A 17,792-nucleotide genomic window follows, 5' to 3' on the forward strand; every position below is an offset into this window, starting at 1 on the left:
ATCCAAACAAACTAATTCTAAGCCATCATCCCGGAGTGAAATTGAATGAGTCTACTCAATTATCTACCACTTTAAGGCGGTTTGAAATGAAAAATCGATATCGAAACTCTTGTTTGTAACTTTGGTGTTTTTTTTTTTTTTTTTTGCATTACGAGGAGAATCACAGTAGCTTAAGAATGCGATAATTGGATAAACTAACAAAAAAAATGACCAAACAATTATGAATTAACGATTGTCTAGTTTCAAATATGCGCTACAGTATCATGTGCAGCTGTCGAGAATAAACTTGGCAGATTTGCCAATCATTCATCAATTTTGACGATGCGAAGTAAAAATCTACAAAAAATGTTCAATAATGTTTTAATTTGATCACGATGAACAATCGATTGAAAATAACGAATAGCTAATAAGAACATGCAACTATTGAACAAAGAAAAACGTTGAATTTAAGATAATAAAGAATAACAATTATGTGCCGTTTACAACAGTATTAAATTTAATAGCACATTGTATTTGATAAACGCATTGAGACACGTTTCAACGATATATGATCAACTCAATTCAACAAGAAACGTAGATCTAATCGTATGACTGGATAGGAAAAACGAATTCTTAATTGCGGGTAAAAGTGAGGAAGAATAAAAAAAATGTAATTGAACTCCAGTCTGATAAATGGTGATTTTTGAACTATTTCTATATTCTGTTTAATCCTTATCTCAAATTAAGGAAAGGGCAGGTTTAAATTATACTAGATAGGCCTGCAATAGGGTAATTTGCATCTGCGCTTAGCTGCAGATGACGATCAATCATCGACTATTCATACATAATGATTAATCGTAATTTGGTAAACTGTTGTAAGGCAGCCCACCCTCGCGCAAATTCTTCACCAAGTGCAAAGCCATGCTCTATTTATAAATCGGATATGTACTATGAAATGAAAAGAAATGATAAGGAATTTGCCCAAAGGTAAATAGAATTCGAAGATATTGAAAACAAAGAAATAAGAAAAACAAAAATTATATACACACGTCACAAGGTTTTTACCGATGGGAGGTGCTACATAGTTTTTACAATCAATAAGCTTTAGGAATGTTTCGATTGCACCGAATCGGAATGTAAGCATAAAGAGGGAAAAACAAATGTTCGACAAAATTTGATGCTACTTTAAACAGTAATTGAGATTATTTATATTTCTATCTTAATAAAAAATATTGGATCATGGAAATTAGTTTATGTTGTCTAACAAAACTCACAGTTTATTTCAACAATTAACTGTTTCTCCATTCCTTCCGTTTCTAATAATTCCAGTTAATCCCTGATAATCATCTTACTGCAACAATGTGCAAAAATAAAAAGATTGATTTCACCGTAAGTAAAAATTATTTCACACCTGTGAGGGTAACTTGAAATTAAAAGGAAAATGAGAAGAAAAACAACAAAAAAAGACTACGAAAAACCAGAAATTATGAAAACAGAAGAATGATAATAATTCAAGGCATTTTGAGTCGTCGCTTGAATAACTTATCGTAATATTGGAAAAGGGATATTCGCAAAAATGTCGTGAAAGAATTATTTAAGAATCGCAGAAGAGACGGAACAGAAACGACGATACATAAAGCCAAAAATGAACGTCAAGTGATTTTGAACTCGAGAAGAACAGTATAATTTTACCGTTCCGTGCCCATACATGCATTCCTTGTATCAATGAGTATCAACGAGTGTAAGAAAAGGCCTTTCCTCTATCCTGTTGAAATCAAGATTAAAGAAATCGACAACGATAATAATCGAAGCAAGCGTTCTTATAGTTAATGACCGGACAATGAAATCAATGTGCATGATTATGATACAATAATTTTACTAATGTATGCAAGCATTCGTGTGGAATGAAAATTTCGAGTCCACGATAGGAAGAGCTCGAGTATTTTCCTACTTATTGTAGCTAACTATTGTACTGTTATAACTGTAAATTTATATCGCAAAACAGTTGTGAGAAATATTGCTAATGAAAATTGAAACAGAATAATATAATATTGTGAATGTTATTCAACATATTCAACATTTTGTGTGGATGTAAAAAAAACAGGATATGAAATAAATCATCCGATTAACAGTATCAAAGCTGCAGGGAAAAAAAAAAAAAAATAATGACAAACCATAACGATTTTATTTTAAATTTGACGAATTTTCGGTGCACAAATTGTTCTCACATTTTTTCAAACGAACCAAAAACCAATATTTTTTTTTCAACTCACAAGTATAACTAATATTTGTACTTGACACCTTTTCGAACACAAGTCATATTAGACTCTGGAACAACTTACAAATAGAAAAAAGATGAAAAAAAAAAAAAAAAACACATCAATAACGATGCGCACAAAATTCTCTCTCAATACTTAATTATTCAACTTTAACTAGCGGTCTTGGATTCGTTTGTTAACGTCACACCACGGCTGACTTGTCGAGACGCTTCATATTCATACTATCAGTTCTTTTTTCCTTTTTTTTTTTTTTTCTTTCACGTTTCTGTATACCGCATGTGTAACGTAATCTTCGACTATCACAAGCACAAGATATAGAGACATGCATACACACTATATAATCGGCATTGCACATTCAAGTAACTGCAGATAGATAAGGTTTGGTAACAGAGTGGTTTTTCTTTTCTACTACACAGATACACAACAGACAGATAGAGATGGACAAGGTGAACCCATTAACAATAATATGGCAAAACACAAGTTTTGTCTGAAAAGTTAATTCAAAATATACTATCGGTTAAGAAAAGAAGGTTTTACTGTTGTCCGAAATTCATATTGTACAATCTGTAAAAACAGAGTTTAAAGATTTTGAGGATTATAAAAAAGCAACTTCATCCAAAATTCAATGTCGTTTTCCCATTTCGTTATGTTTGTTTTTCTTCTCCATGTTCGCTATCTCAATGTCGATGAAAAGAAGATAACAAGCTGATTGAAAGTATTCACTCTAGGGTGCAGCAAAATAATAAGAAAAAAATATATCGTCGCTGCAATTATGACGAAATTTTAAGTTTTCTACCAATTTTATGAAGTAGATCGTTGATCAAATTCAATGAACCTCTCTCCTCGCTTGAAAAAAAGCTCTTACTACATCACATGCTCCATAATGCGAACAACAATCATTCTCTTTTTTTATTCAAGTAACTCAGTTTTATATTTATTCCTGTTATTCTTGTTAAATGTAAGAAGCAAAAGAGAAAAAGATATCTAAAACAAATGACCTCTGGCAAAAAGTATTTTTCGTTACAGTTTAAGCAATAGAATTTTGTTTGCTCATGTAAATTCACTTTTATAATTCCAATGATGAGGTTTCAATAAGCCGAAAAGTGTACAAAAAAAATTTTGCTGCAAACTAGACATTGTGCTCGAAAATAAGGAAGTGTGTTATTGGCGGAAAGCTAGATTCAAAGGGTGACATTTAAGGGTGTGAGGAAGTAAATCAGATATAGCGGAAGGTGATGGTAACCAGGGGGACATTCCGATGCACGTGGATACGTACTACGTGAAGCCACGGTGCACAGCGTATTGAGAATATAGCAGTATCGAATATCCGTAACAGGGGAATAATGAATTGACTTGGGGAGAAAGAAAAAAAAAAAAAAAAACACATCAACACGTGCCCGTATATTTGAATAGATAGTTCTGAGTGTGTGCTGCCAAATGAAATTAATCATTGCAAAAGAATAGAATGAAAAAAAAATTAAAAACAAGGTAAATATTTTCACCTTATCATTTTCATGTCGGTCGAAGTATGTTTGATATTCAAAGAGTCAATATTCGGCGTACCGTTTTGAGTAATGCAAGTTCAAAGAAAATTGCTTTTGGCATAAAAATGGGAGATTGAACGTTTAATAATGATCATCTGCTGAAGAGTTTGAACAAGGTTGAGGCCTTCCACTGATTTATGAAGAACTTTAAAATTGACTATCGAAATATTCAAAAGCTGAATACTGTCCGGTACAGGAATCGAATTGTTATTCATTACTTTTTTCATCAATATAGACAAAATTTTCAGGTTCATCCTAATGAAAGAAACTTTAATACTTACTAACTTTTCAAGATTTTACAAGACTAAACATTCAGTTTTTTACCTTCACTCTTCTAATAGCAATGAAAATAAAATTCTTCACGAATTGCAAAGTATAAACCCAAAGATTTTACAACAGTAACATGCATTATAAATTTTCTAAATCGGTGTTTAGTTTGCTTCGCTCATCATATTGTACTCTACAGAAATGAAGATACAATGTTGATTTTGTTTCTACTTTTACTCCACAAAAAATTCTCTCGATAGTTGATTCCCCAATTATTCTAAACTCTAAAAACTCTTCCTAACAGTTCCAGAATTCCCAAAAATTCAGTACATTTTTGTTTTGAAATTATATTTGTATTAACGACGGACTCTGATGAAATTTTAATAAAAATGCTTATTTCATTTTTGAAATGACTAAAAAATATATGATTGAAATTTTTTTTCTACAAGATTTAGATCATAGTGGTATGTGAATTGAAAAAAGTTCAATGTTCTGTAGTGAAAGTCTTGACGCAAGAAAATTCTGGTAGTAATATGCAGGGAGTATTCTGCGAAAGGTGTTTCGCATCAACATCAACGCTTTCATTTCAGAAGACTGCAATTTTTTTCTCAGTACAGACACTACCACAAAATCCAGATCTTGTAGAAACAAATTTTCTATCACACCTTTTTTAGTAACATTAAATATAGAGAAAACAAAGAAGAAAAAAATATATTTCATCAAGATTCGCCCCCTTAGAAGAAAAACTAATCCAAATGATTTAAAGTAATTTCTGTGGAAGGCCCGATCGGTTCCGAAGAGTAGAAATTAATTCGAGTAGGTATTTCTACTGACTTCATTCCATTCCGACAGAACCGATAAGAGGTAAAATTTAGAAAGAAAGAATTTCAATGGACGAACGGCATGGCGGCGATAAATTTTAGATAAGATTGTGTTTTACCAAAGGCAAATTCGAATACGTAGGAAGACGGAACGCGCAAGTAAAATTCTATTCACCGTGGCATTGGGGTCAGGCTGGGAGGACGTTGGACCACGAAAAACAAAAGACTTACGGCATCTGCCACGAGGTGTACGGGCGGGAGGGCTGCCTGCAAGTGTCCACTCTTCAGCAGGGGGTCGGCGAGGCCTGCCACGCTGGCGTGAAGGGGGCTCGGATGAAGTGGATGATGGGCGGTGAGATGGGGGGGCAGGAGTGGGTGGGCATGTGAAGCGTAGTGTGAGGGGTGGTGGGCTGCGAAGTGGGAGCTGGTCAACGTGGTGGTATTCAGCGAGGGTGGGTTCGGCCCGGTATGGGGGGCGGGCAATGGCAATACTGTACTTACGTCCGAGTGGGCGGGCACCGCGTAATTACCCTGGATGGTGTAGGCTTGCCCACCAGCCAGGATCACTGGCCCACCAACTTGGGGTTTAGGGCGATAAGGGATCGTGGCACCTTTGGGAGGGGACTGAAAAATATCAAAAAATAACGAGAAAAACATTAACCGTTACATTTATACAAACACATTATAGTATTTTATTAATTTTTCTTTTATAAAGATTTGAGGGTGCTTCGGACCTCTGTCAAATACGGCAAATTGTATTCAACGATTCTTCATTTTCCTAATTGTAAGTCAAATTTTGGGAAATTATAGGGTTTGTAATCGTGTTTGTAGGTTGACCAAGAAAAGTTTACAAAATTGACGGAAACGCTAAGATATTTGCAGCTGGTTTTTATTTGATTTGAAGTTATGGTATGCTAATGAATTGAATCAGATATTTTATATATTCTATCACCAATTTTCCAAATCTTTGTTTGTCAGCTCACAAGCAAAGCATTTTACAAAGCTTTAAAAGATTTCACTGCTCAGAAAGAGTAAAAATCGTAATACAATTTGCCTTACTCGACAAAATTCAAAATGCCCCCAAGAGGGTGCTCTGGTAGATTTTGACATTGACGTATATATCTCGATATGTAGTATTCCACGTATCTGATATGTGAAAACGGACTCAATAGCCCCCATTCTATACGCAATTCTCAGCAAAACCACAACACATTTTTATTTAACTGAGAAATGAAAGAGCCGCACAGATTCTAGGAAATCGCAATAGTAAATTCGTAGAATTCATGCCATTTCTTTTATTCTGCGTCAAATGAAAATGTATTGGAGTGTTTTTGTTCAAAATTGTGCCAATATTTTATACAACTCATCTTTACCAATATTACAGAATGTTTGGTCATGTCTCACCAAAATTTTCGACTGCAAAACTAAATTTATTTCTTATCATACTATCTGTTTCGTAAGTCGAATTCACCTATGAAGTTTAATAAATGAAAAAGCAAATGTAATCAAATTTGCATCAAACTTTGACATTGCAATTCACAATACAAAATGTTATAAGTTCGGGTTCAAATTCGAAGTAAATTCTCATTCAATGTGAAAATCTGTGATGTTTCTAACTGCAATCATTCATATTCTATATTGTTTCCACTATGACCAGACACTGTGTGCTATTTTATGACGCTTAGAAAGTTCGTTTGCAATCAAGTAAGGTCAATTAATGTTATTCACTTTTCTGATAATATTACAATTTACTTAAGGTACTTTCATTTTCTTTTCTATATATCAGTTGTTATCGCTTAACAAATTAAGTGTGTCGTATGATTGAATAAGATATGTTCATCTTTTTGTAAATGAGACATATTTTAGTACGTGACTCGATTACACGATTCTATTACATGAGTGCAAACGCCATTCTAAAGAGGTAAATCTGAATATCCATTCCTTGGATTTTATAAATATAATCACCCAAACCTTTGCGACGTACCCAAGAATATTACAACACGCTGTGTTGCTGTATTTACACATTTTCAATTTACGCATAGTGCATAGTCTTCTTTGTATCAAATACTCGGATGCAAACAAAGAATTGATAAATTTTCATCTACTTATATTCCCAGTAGTTGACTATTGTATCCAAGATAAACCCATTGAATCGGAATTCTATTTATGAATTGGCACTCTTTTCAGTGCAACACAGCGCATCTATATAACTTATGTATTCTGAGTATAATATTAAAGGTTTCAAGAATGAATAGTTTCTATGATACAAGGTGATTTAGATGTGACGAAAAATTCGAGGTAGTTGAATTGAAAATTTGTTGTAATCATCGTAAATTGTAAATTATCTGAACCGAGAGATGAAGAAAAAAGAAGTTTGTTCGTCTAGAAAACGACAGTGATAGCATCAACACTGTGAAAATTTTTATCATATCTGAGTCACCGCGTTCAGGGAAAAGCAAAATTTCGATAAGAAGTATAAATGGCATACCTCTAGCATGACACAGCAGATATGATAGATGCACTGCGTGACAGCCTCGCTGGTGCCCGAGATAGTCACTGTACGTTCCGTTGAGTTTGGTAGCATTTCGGATGCGACTTGAATAGAGGCGCCGGTAACTTCGCGAATTTCCTTTATCTTTGATCCTCCCTTTCCAATGAGAGATCCGCATTGCGAGGCAGGAACTATCAGCCGAAGAGTGATCGGCGGCCTTGGAACACCGCCGCCACCACCTGCGCCGCTTCCTTGAATATCGTGGAACTGGGAACACCATTCTTCAAACTTCTTGCAAATCAATGTAAACGCTTTGAATATCGAGTTTGTAGGACCGGTTACAGTGACTATACGTTCTGGGCAGGAGCCATCTGAGATATTTATCTTGGCACCGGACTGTTTGCAAAAATAAAATGACTCATTAGACACAGACACACGCATAAACATCAAACGCATTTGTACAAATGTACTATATATAAATAATAATTTATTGGTAAATCAACGAGATACAGACATACCTCTTCACGGAACCTATTTACAATTTCTCCTTTCTTTCCAATTATGCTGCCAACTTCCTACAACAATAGAAAGGACATGGTCAATTTTAAAATAAAATCTTTATTCAAAATATATAAACATTCAATTGGTTTGAGAAATCTTCTGATTACGCTTTTTTTAAATTAATTGAGTTACGGTCATCCGATCATTTGGACGATATGACTCTTATGTGACAATGGTGGTATCTTTATGTCGATTTCTAAGAACTGTGCTAAAAGACAAATCAAATTCTTGACACAACATAATGTGGGTTGATAGTTTCTACGTCTCTAACTAGTCTGACTATAAATAGGTCTCTCCAACATTTCTCTCTGCTGTCCAGCTAGATCTCAGACTTTGGTCTGACCTCCGATAATGTCAGCTAGCTACACTTAGACTACGAGGTACATGCGTGGCGTTTCTTCCCTCTAAACTTAGAAGATTGGTGGTCCAATCGAGCAGGCTAATTAAATACCAGCCTGTTAGGAGCAGCTCTCCATCAGATTTACCAAAATTCACAGGCGAGACAAGGTCGTTATTTATCTCCTGATCACGCAAACTATTTGCAGAATCGTCATTTTTTTTCTTTCGAATTGTACGTCAACGAATTTTTCAACGAACCGTTGTACGCATAACGAAAAAATGAACAAATAGAACGTCTGTCTGTCTGTGGAATTGAAATAATCGAAGCCATGTATCGGCTGAATGTGAAAACCAGGCCTTAATAAGATTTATTCGACACGGAAGCACCTCAGTCAATGTAGAACAAAGGGACAGGTGAGAGGCCCTTGGAAACCTTCCAACGCTGGGAGGATAGATCGTGTACCGTGCAGTAGTTGTGGAATGAAGCAAAAAGCGAGCACGGAACGGTGTGTAAAAATTCAAGGAATGAAAATAAGGTTGAGGATACTTCGGGAGGTAGCGTTCCTCATTTGCTTTAAGCTTCCTACTCAGATTCGGTTAAATATAGAGAGATCACGTGACCTAATCACATACTAAAAAGCCTTACTATGGTAGTTAACGGATAATCAGTACATCCACTACAATTACACCTACTTATATTCAATTAATTTTCTTTGATGTGTGAAGGTGCAAATGCATTTTTTTTTTCCATTTCAATATAAATTGATAAGCAAATTAACATACTTTATTTTTAATTGACCAAATTTCACCAAAGTTTAGACTTATTTATAACCGAAGAACTGTTTACAGGTTGCTTCAGAATCGTTCGTACTTTGTTATAAAGAAATGCAGGTTCAAAACCACGCGGATCAATTTTGATTGGAGCCAATTTCACAAATAATATCAAATGCGTCTTAATGCGTTGAAGGATTAGGTTTGCAAGTAAAAAAATTCATGACACATATCGCTGAGCAAAATTAGTAAATATTAGACAACTTCCAGAGATTTTAGGATAATCAAAAACTCTGAAGAGTTTTGGTGGTTTCCAATTGATATGAGTCTTACCTTTCCCTGCATAATGAGACGAATAGTTAACGTGACCGACGGATCGTCGTTGAGCATTGGTTTGGGGTCCATATTGTCCATGGTTGTTGCGTTGACAAGATTCCGAATGTTATTAAGGGATGTTTTGACGATCGGGAAGGAGGTGGAAGAGGACAAGGAGCGGGGAGAGGTGAGGCGAGTTATTTTCGCCGGGGAGGATTCGGGGGAGGTGCTTCTTAAGCGGTCCCACGTATGCTCAGACTTCACACTGGAATCAAAGAAAACAGGTGTGAACGGTGATCATCGACACTTTCAAATCGATTTGTCGAATCAGACGAAAAGATGATCACATCTTTTTGTGCTCAAACTACAATAATAATTTGTCATTTTCAAGAATTAGATCATCTCGAACGAACTTTGCTGATCGATGATGCAGCTGATTTGTTTTCATTATTGTAAGTTCTAGACTGTCTCGTTCCGCAGCGAACACGTTCAAATGTTTCTCAAGTAATAATGTAAGAATGCCTCTTTTGGGTATATTTGATTTATTTACTAACTCCATATCAGGTGTACTTTCCTATTCGTCTAATCATACGAAAACAATTGTTATACTTGATCAAATATCTCGCATATCACAGCGACGCAATGCGGCTCGAACGCTGATCAATTGAAATAATGATAAATCTCATTTTGGTGTACTGTAGTATATTTTTGAGATGCTATTTGAATTATCCTTCTTCAGTATGCTGAAGCGTTTGTGAAAATTGTGGTTGTGGCAAGTTTAAACACAAAATAAAATGTAGGAAAAAATTATATCTTAGGAAACAGTGCACTTGTCTTATTTATGAGCTATATTTCTACTATTATTAAAGTTGACATGAATTGACCATTATTTATTGCAGAAATCCAAACGTTTTGTAATTTTGCTTACAAGGCAAATTACAATAGAATTAATTTTACTGTAATTCAGGGGAGAAATTAACAATCTATTCAAAGACTATACGATATAACATTCCTCAACGAGCATAAAGCATCGCCTCGAAAGCTAGTGGCGAAAAATTTCTCATCGTTTCGATGTTATGCCACGAGGTTGAAGTTGGTAAAGTGGAAGCAATAAACATTAAGCAGAAGAAACACTCAATTTTAGAATAAATTCAAGAGTGTTGAATTCTAATATACATGTTTTGCATTATTACAGTTCACCGAATATCAGAGAATTTTAAAGTTGTAAAATGAAGATATTTCCTCAACATGCATTGTCAAAGTAACATTATTAACTTCTATTTTTCTCATCTTTGCCCAACCTCTGAAGAAAACAAAGTAAGCTGTTCGCCAACACCAGTTGAATCGACTGATGGAGTAATTATACAGTAGAGCAGCTTGGATGCAAAAATACAAGTACAACAAATGATATGCACAATATAGTGAAGTATGAAAAAAGTGAACAATTAATTATTAATGCTACCTGGGTCTGATACATTGCAATAATAAGATAACGCTATTGGTAATTAAACCAGTTTTTCTCGGTCATACCTAATCAATGGCCGAAGAGAGAAATTTATGTGTGTATGTAATTTCTGAACAGGAATTGCTAGCAGTACCCCCCCCCCTACGCGATAAGCTGGATTCTTGGTGCTTGTACCCTTTGTGAGGACCCCCCGAAGGCTGCCGTGCCCGGCAGAGTCTCGTTTGGCTGTGAATTCAGCAACGGTAAATGGCGAGAATTTGAAATGGGATAGAAGTAGTATGTATTAATACGTTCGCCATTGGCGAATTTCGCGAAGTTGGCTGACGGCTGGGCGGCGCAAAAATATCCAACAGCAATCTCGGAGAACCGAGCGACGCCGCCAGGTGGGTTTTGTTAATTATTGTTGAGTTCTAGCCGGCGTAGTAGGCATTCATTTCTTTTCTTTTCTCTCTCTCTCTCTCTCTTTCTCTATCTCCTCTCTTTCTCTGTCGCAAATGGGAGAAAATCGACTCGCGTTCCTGCCCGGAAGCGTAGTTTGAGCACGCATCCCGTGTGATTGTGAATCGTGAATGCAGGGACCGAATCGCGACTATCTTCTCGCTCCTCCCGCCCGACGCGACGCGAAAGGCATCGTCGCGTCGCCGGTCGGCGTGCTCCACGAATTCATCCACATAAACGTAATTCCGACCAGACTTGACCCACATCGTTATTACGGCGGGGAGTCTCGGTGCGGATAATATATATTGCTGAAAGTGAATTACCGATATATCACCTGCTCTCACAAGTCGCCCCTGGTCACGGCGGTCGGGGCTCGATTGTTCATTGGCACTGCAAGGCGGCTGCGACGCACGACGATCACTGCTACTCGACGATGTATTAAACGCGACCCACGACGACCGGCGGACGAGCACAGAAACGCACTTACAAGCTTTACAACTTCGGTTCTTCCTTCGCTCACGGCGGCGGTACCTCGATGGAACGCAAATCAGTCTCTCGTTTCTTCTCTCCCCTCTTCACTTCTTCTCTCGCCTAGACTCGAGTCAGTCTCTCGATAACTCCAACTCGCCGGCCAGCCGCTACGATCCGCCTCGTTTCGTACGCTACCGCAGGCGGCGCCACCGGTCGACGCCCCGCTTTCCCCCCTTGGAGCGACTAACGCTTCGACCGCGCTCACTGCTCGAGTCAAAAACTACCGCAGCGCCTCTCGCGCACGAGGTTTTCAACATTGTTGCGCTTCCGGCCCGCCAATTGTCGGCGGTATTGAACGATGATAGCAATGAAGTTGTCCGCAGGAAAATTAAATTTTCACTCTATCGTCGATGTTGATGGATAATATGCAACTTTGATTGTGAATTTTTTTTTTTTTTGGGAAACACTCAAAAATACAAAGGTTACAGACTTTCAAGTTTCGTTTTGACTTCATTATCAGGTTGTTTAAAACTGGGAATAATTCTCCGAGTTTGAGAAATTTTCGATATCTAAAAGCAGTTTGCTATTAAATTGGGATCCTTCATTTCGAAATAAACAATAAAAAGAGTGGAAAACAAGCCCGTGAGGTTGTTTATACCAATGAATATTAGAGTTTCAATAAGAAAAATTGTCTATTCGGTTTAGTCGCGCCCTTCGCAGAGATTCTTGGGTAATTTGGAAGTCGTGCAATATCATACTTAAAATATTAGATTCGATTTTTGGTACACTACAATGATTAGTAGCAAATGAAATATTTTTATAGAGACATTCATTTGCGATATGATGTCATATTTTATGACGTAGGGTTTGACTAAATCAAACAGACAGACTGTACGTGGAAGAACGTTTGTATCGTTGCGCTTCACTCCAACAGTTTGGGGTGAACTAACGTTCAAGAGCTTATTACGAAGCCTGTTGGAATTTACCTCTCCGAAATTTCATATCCTGTAATAGTTTTACACTAGAGCCACTTATCCAGCCGAATAAAATTTAGAGAAAATAAAAAAAATTGGCTTTAAAGTGAGCTGTTAATCATTCCAAACTTTCAGCATCGGCCGAAAGAATACGACCGTTCTGCTGAGTATTCTTACATTCTTCATATACATCAAACAATATCGATAGCTGGTATCTAGAAGAACGTTGCCATTCTTGCAGCGGATCCCTCGAGGTCAAACCCACATTTAAGAATATTACAAAGCATTATCTATTAAAGTTTATTCGTCATGATTTTGAACGTAGTAATACTCGTGTAATACAGCTATAATTAAGGTATACAAAATGATGAACAATTAAATTTCGAAAGGATTGTGTAATATGCTTAAATGTGGATTACCTCAGGAAGAATTCGGCTCTACTACCAACGATGGTAATGTTCTTCTACGTTCCTTCATATTTTTTGATTACACTTTGTTAGTGGAATAGTTTGTGCTTTGTGTTTGTATTGAACATTCTCGTCGTGACTTGGATGATTTTTGTCTATTTTAATCTATCGGCTTTGGAATTAGTTCTACTAATTCAAGTCAATGGCAGTTCTGATATTCTCCTACTTAATCTGTACAGAAAAATCACGCAATGATATACGGAGAGCTCCAGTTTTATAATTTTTGTGTTATACAGATTCTGGATCATTGAGACGAATTTTTTTTTTTTTTTTTTATGCCCTTGCACTAGGTATTTCAGCGTATTGCAATGAATCTCTAAACAGTGATCCAACAATTGATCTGAGTGAATAGAATTTTGTAAGGTATACGAAAAAGTTCCCTATAAATCGATAATCATTTTAGGGAAAGTAATGCAAGAACAGAAAGAAAGTAGAAAAAATAAAGATTCAGCGAAAAAAGGAATTCAGTCATAAAATTTGTACGAATGACCGTGCAGAATAATTATATTGCATACAATAATAATAATTCTTATTGTTATAACATATTCTACACGATTGAGTATCTCCGGAACACGTTTCGCATGCTTGTTTGCGAAAAAATGTACCGAGATCACCGTACACAATACGAAAAAGAAACAAACATGTAGATGGAAAAAAAAAACATCTCACCACAGGGAAAGTCGCAAGGAATTTCAAATCTCACTTTTTATGGTCACCTCGACAAACGTGCGAGTTATAATCGTCGCCCGCGGTGGAAACGAGAATTAATGAGGTGCGAATCACAGGCAACTGCCGATACACAAACAGGATTCTTGTGAATGTGTTGATACACACGCGCGTCTACCGCTCGGCCCCTGTAAAGTAGTGAAGAATTACGACAGCGGGAAGAGAGAGAGAGGGAGAGAGAAAGAGAGAGAGAGAGAGAGAAAGAAGCCGGCTGGGCAGTCGCCGTGGTGTCGAAAAACCTGACGCACCTGTCGTGCTACGGTTCTTGGAAAATCCCATGTACATATATGACATAATCCATACGCGGTATCGTATGAGACGTAGAAGCGAAACTTCAATATTTTCACACGCTGATACTCGATCGATTAGAAATAATCATTAATTCAAAGGCGTGCAACTGGAAAATGCCGCCTAAGGATATGAAATCCAACTTTCCTGCGTAGACGGTAGCATCTAACGTATGGATGAAAGTTGGGTTGCCCGTCCGTAGGCGGCATTTTCCCTCGACGATAATCTTCCCAGGTAGTAAATCACAAAACCTTTCGTAGAACCTTAAGCTGTTTGGGTTGGAGAGGGGCCTTGGAAAAGGGTTGTCCCAACGGGAAACACACTGATGGATAAAACCATAGACTTATCGTTAGACACGGATGTCGAACCGTATGGTCGAAGCCTAATACGCGAGTTAATATTTCCAGAAGAAAATTTGTTGCATAAATAAATATTTGACAGGCGAATTTTATCGCTGTCAGCGTAAATGCACTCCGCAATCTGTGCGTAGATGTCGGTTTATAGCTCGAGTGAAACCGTAATTCAAACGGCTTGTTTATTGGAAGGGGACGAACGGTAATGGTATACTTTCGAAATGAGGAAACTCGATGAAGAAACTGGAAACGGATTGCGGAACGTATAATATACCTGCAATGTACATACATAGGTATACATTTACATGACACATAAGCAGACGGAAGCGGACGTGGGTATTGGTTATCCCCAATCCGCTTATTGATTCATCGTCGAAGTGTCTATAGTACATAGTACATAGGAACATACAGTGACCTGGAAAAGTTCTTGGAGGGTCTGATTTGGGGTTTAAGGCTTTCTGCCTTCACGCCTGCGTCACGTGCTTTATTTCTCGCCCGGCTTCGTCGTCTAACTTATTCTCTACTCTACCATGATGCCAAAGCCTCGTCAGATAAATCTTCGCTGTCAATCCGTTTAGTATTTACAGCGCATTTTTTGTCTCATTTCGAAACGGGCCGCGGTAGAGAAAGAGAAGCGATAACGTTTCATGTTCTGGGACACTTTCTTGTACGGGAAAATTGATCACATATTCACGTCCAAAGTCACAGCGATGGTCGTGCTTGATAATCGATTATGCCTACAGAATTACAAACACTGCTGACACAAAATTTAATCACCTTTATCGGCCGAGCATCTGAACTTAAATCTTCGCCTATTAATAGGGAACTTATCTTTCACGGTTTACCTCTCGCAGCCTGAAAAAGATGTTGCTTACAGACAGGCGATCGTCAGATTTCCAATTGATTTCTAGGAATTCGGAGCCCTTTTTGAAACGCACACAATTATATAAATACTTCAGACTAAGCGGGCAACACGCATCTGCTAAAAAGTGAATAACCTAATTCAGCAAGGAAAACTTCTAGCAAAAATAAAGAAATAAATAAAAACAAGAGTACCACGATTCGTTTCCAATTAATCCTGCAAATCGGATCAAGTTTATTTATGCGTAGTTATGTAGAAAGGTTAAAAACAAAATTAAATATCACGTCTTCTGCAACAATGTAACACATCAAAGGAAGAAAACACGCAATATTTTTATTACACAACACTATTTCACATGGTCAAAGTTTGGGTAAAATGATTTGGAATTTTATTTTTACTTGTGCTCTGAGTTCCTGCCTTTAATTTCTGGTTTATTTCAGATCTTCTGCATTTTTGAATTCCTACCATTGCGTGTACTGCAAAACCTCATGGCGAAGGCATTACTTCTCCCGATATTCTATACGCATGTCGACGAACCCTTTTGAAAATACAAATAAATTATACGCCTTACATATAACTTGAAACACTATTGTTAAAATAAATATTTTGCAACCAATCGCATAATAGTACAAGACGTAGAACAAAAGATAGACTGCAGATCGTGAAAAAGCATAAAGACTCTATTTTCCAATAACATTGAATTTTGCAGCAACTTCTAGTTTCTATTATTCAACTGTGAAATCTATAAATTCTGAAGTAGTGTCACGAATGTCACGATCACACATGACCTGAATCTATTCTATTTCAATGGTAATGCGTGCAGTAGAAAACAAATATTTCACATCCCGACTCATTATAAAACCGTGAAAACGGTAAAACTGAAAATGGGAAATTGATTTTTGGCAAAAACATGGTTACATGTAATAAATAATTATGAGAAAAAGCAGTTCGCAGCTACTGGAAAAATTTTGCTCGAGAATCTAAAAAGCAGACTAAAATTAAAACTGATTAAATTACATATAAATGTATGAAAATTAGCAGCTTTTATTTAATCGTACAATTATGCGATAAATTTGTTTTAAAACCTGATAAAATGTAATATAAACTTGTAAATGACTAAATTTACTATAGAACTAAACATGTAACGTAGCTCTGTAATAATTAGTTCGGGTAATAGTTACCAGAATTTTGTTATTCTTGCAGATACAATACGTTGACTGAAAAACACTCGCACTCGACGGAAATCCGCCTACTTTCGGCACATGTAATACAATATACTATTTCCTATGGTAAAGAAAAAAAGTATCACTTATCAGAATTTATGAACGAAACGACGTTTTCATTTCACTTATTAGTTTGAGATAAATTTTGGGTTTTCATGTATCTAATGGATGCTCCTCTCTTCGATGCAAAACAAGCATAATTGGTCACAATTTTGGAATAAAAATATCCATTTTAGATTACTCGCAAAATGAAAAAAAAAAAGAATATCCAGCGTCGCCCCATTTTGCCTCGTGAAGAACAAATCTTTGCTCGTAGTTTAAAAAGTGGAATAATTTAGTTAATTAGGATCAAACTGCAGGAATAAAAGAATATCAGTCAAATTTTCATAATAAACTGTATGTTTTTTTCCTCAAACAGCCGACCTTGCTCCGATTTCCTCCATCGAGCCCGAAAGCAGGTCATCGGTTTACCTCAAAGTACGGAAAGTTGGAGTAGCGTGATTCCTAAATTGAGCCTGTCATAGAATTTATATAATATAATCAGGCGCCAGGGAATATTGGCAGCTGGCGATTGACGCAACAACGCATTGACGCACTGAATTTCCGATAATTGCTTCCCGTTCCACCTAAAATGGTAATTGAATCTGATGCTCCGGAGCGACCAGGCACAGCCCACTATCAACCGAGTTGAGAGTATCAATTTGTTTACGGAGAAGCCGCGAGTGCAGTGTAGGAGGAGGAAGTTAAGGACGAACAGAAGGAGGTCTCGGATTCTGCGAAAATAGATTACATTTCACAAATAGTTCAAAGGTCGATCCGATCTTCCAGTGGTTTGTCAGATTCCGCGTCGAATCTATAAAATATATATTGTTAGAATTTTCCAACGACTTCAATTCGATCATGTGGATTTTTTATTCGTTTCTTAACGGATTTTTGTTTCACGTGAGAAATTTCTTTTTGATTCTGAGTAGCAAGGGGCATTATTTGATAAAAATTCGTTATCAATTGCGTCTTGATTTCAAGGTAAGAAAAAACTGTAAAATTACGTGTATATTTTATGAATAAAAAGAAATAAAATGTACACAAATTATATTTGTTTTTGGTAATTGACTTTCGTTTATTTCCAAATTTTTCCAACCAATATAGGTATCATTTTTC

The 17,792-nt window shown here is 36.6% G+C and overlaps 1 protein-coding gene and 1 long non-coding RNA gene across 14 annotated transcripts in view; one reads left to right on the forward strand and one right to left on the reverse strand.

Annotated features, from left to right (window-relative positions):
* Nucleotides 1–17,792, reverse strand: part of LOC124304066 (poly(rC)-binding protein 3) — a 122,422-nt gene that overhangs the window by 12,015 nt on the left and 92,615 nt on the right. For 4 of the 13 annotated variants that reach the window (XM_046762021.1, XM_046762028.1, XM_046762017.1 and 1 more), the window contains 4 exons: nt 9,386–9,632; nt 7,900–7,956; nt 7,379–7,777; nt 5,122–5,514 (listed from right to left, as the gene is read on the reverse strand). In XM_046762021.1, the coding sequence (XP_046617977.1) occupies nt 5,122–5,514; nt 7,379–7,777; nt 7,900–7,956; nt 9,386–9,466 (930 nt within the window). In that variant the 5' untranslated portion in view covers nt 9,467–9,632. Of the gene's footprint in view, nt 1–5,121; nt 5,515–7,378; nt 7,778–7,899; nt 7,957–9,385; nt 9,633–10,829; nt 10,849–10,897; nt 10,958–11,593; nt 11,914–17,792 lie in introns of those variants that run through there. The other 9 variants (XM_046762030.1, XM_046762026.1, XM_046762025.1 and 6 more) reach the window with 7 other exon arrangements.
* On the forward strand, nt 10,992–17,624 carry LOC124304067 (uncharacterized). Its single transcript, XR_006908050.1, has 3 exons — nt 10,992–11,215; nt 16,615–16,700; nt 17,053–17,624. It is a non-coding gene; the product is annotated as an uncharacterized LOC124304067 (long non-coding RNA).

This window comes from Neodiprion virginianus, chromosome 4 (assembly GCF_021901495.1).
Source record: "Neodiprion virginianus isolate iyNeoVirg1 chromosome 4, iyNeoVirg1.1, whole genome shotgun sequence".
NCBI lineage: Eukaryota > Metazoa > Arthropoda > Insecta > Hymenoptera > Diprionidae > Neodiprion > Neodiprion virginianus.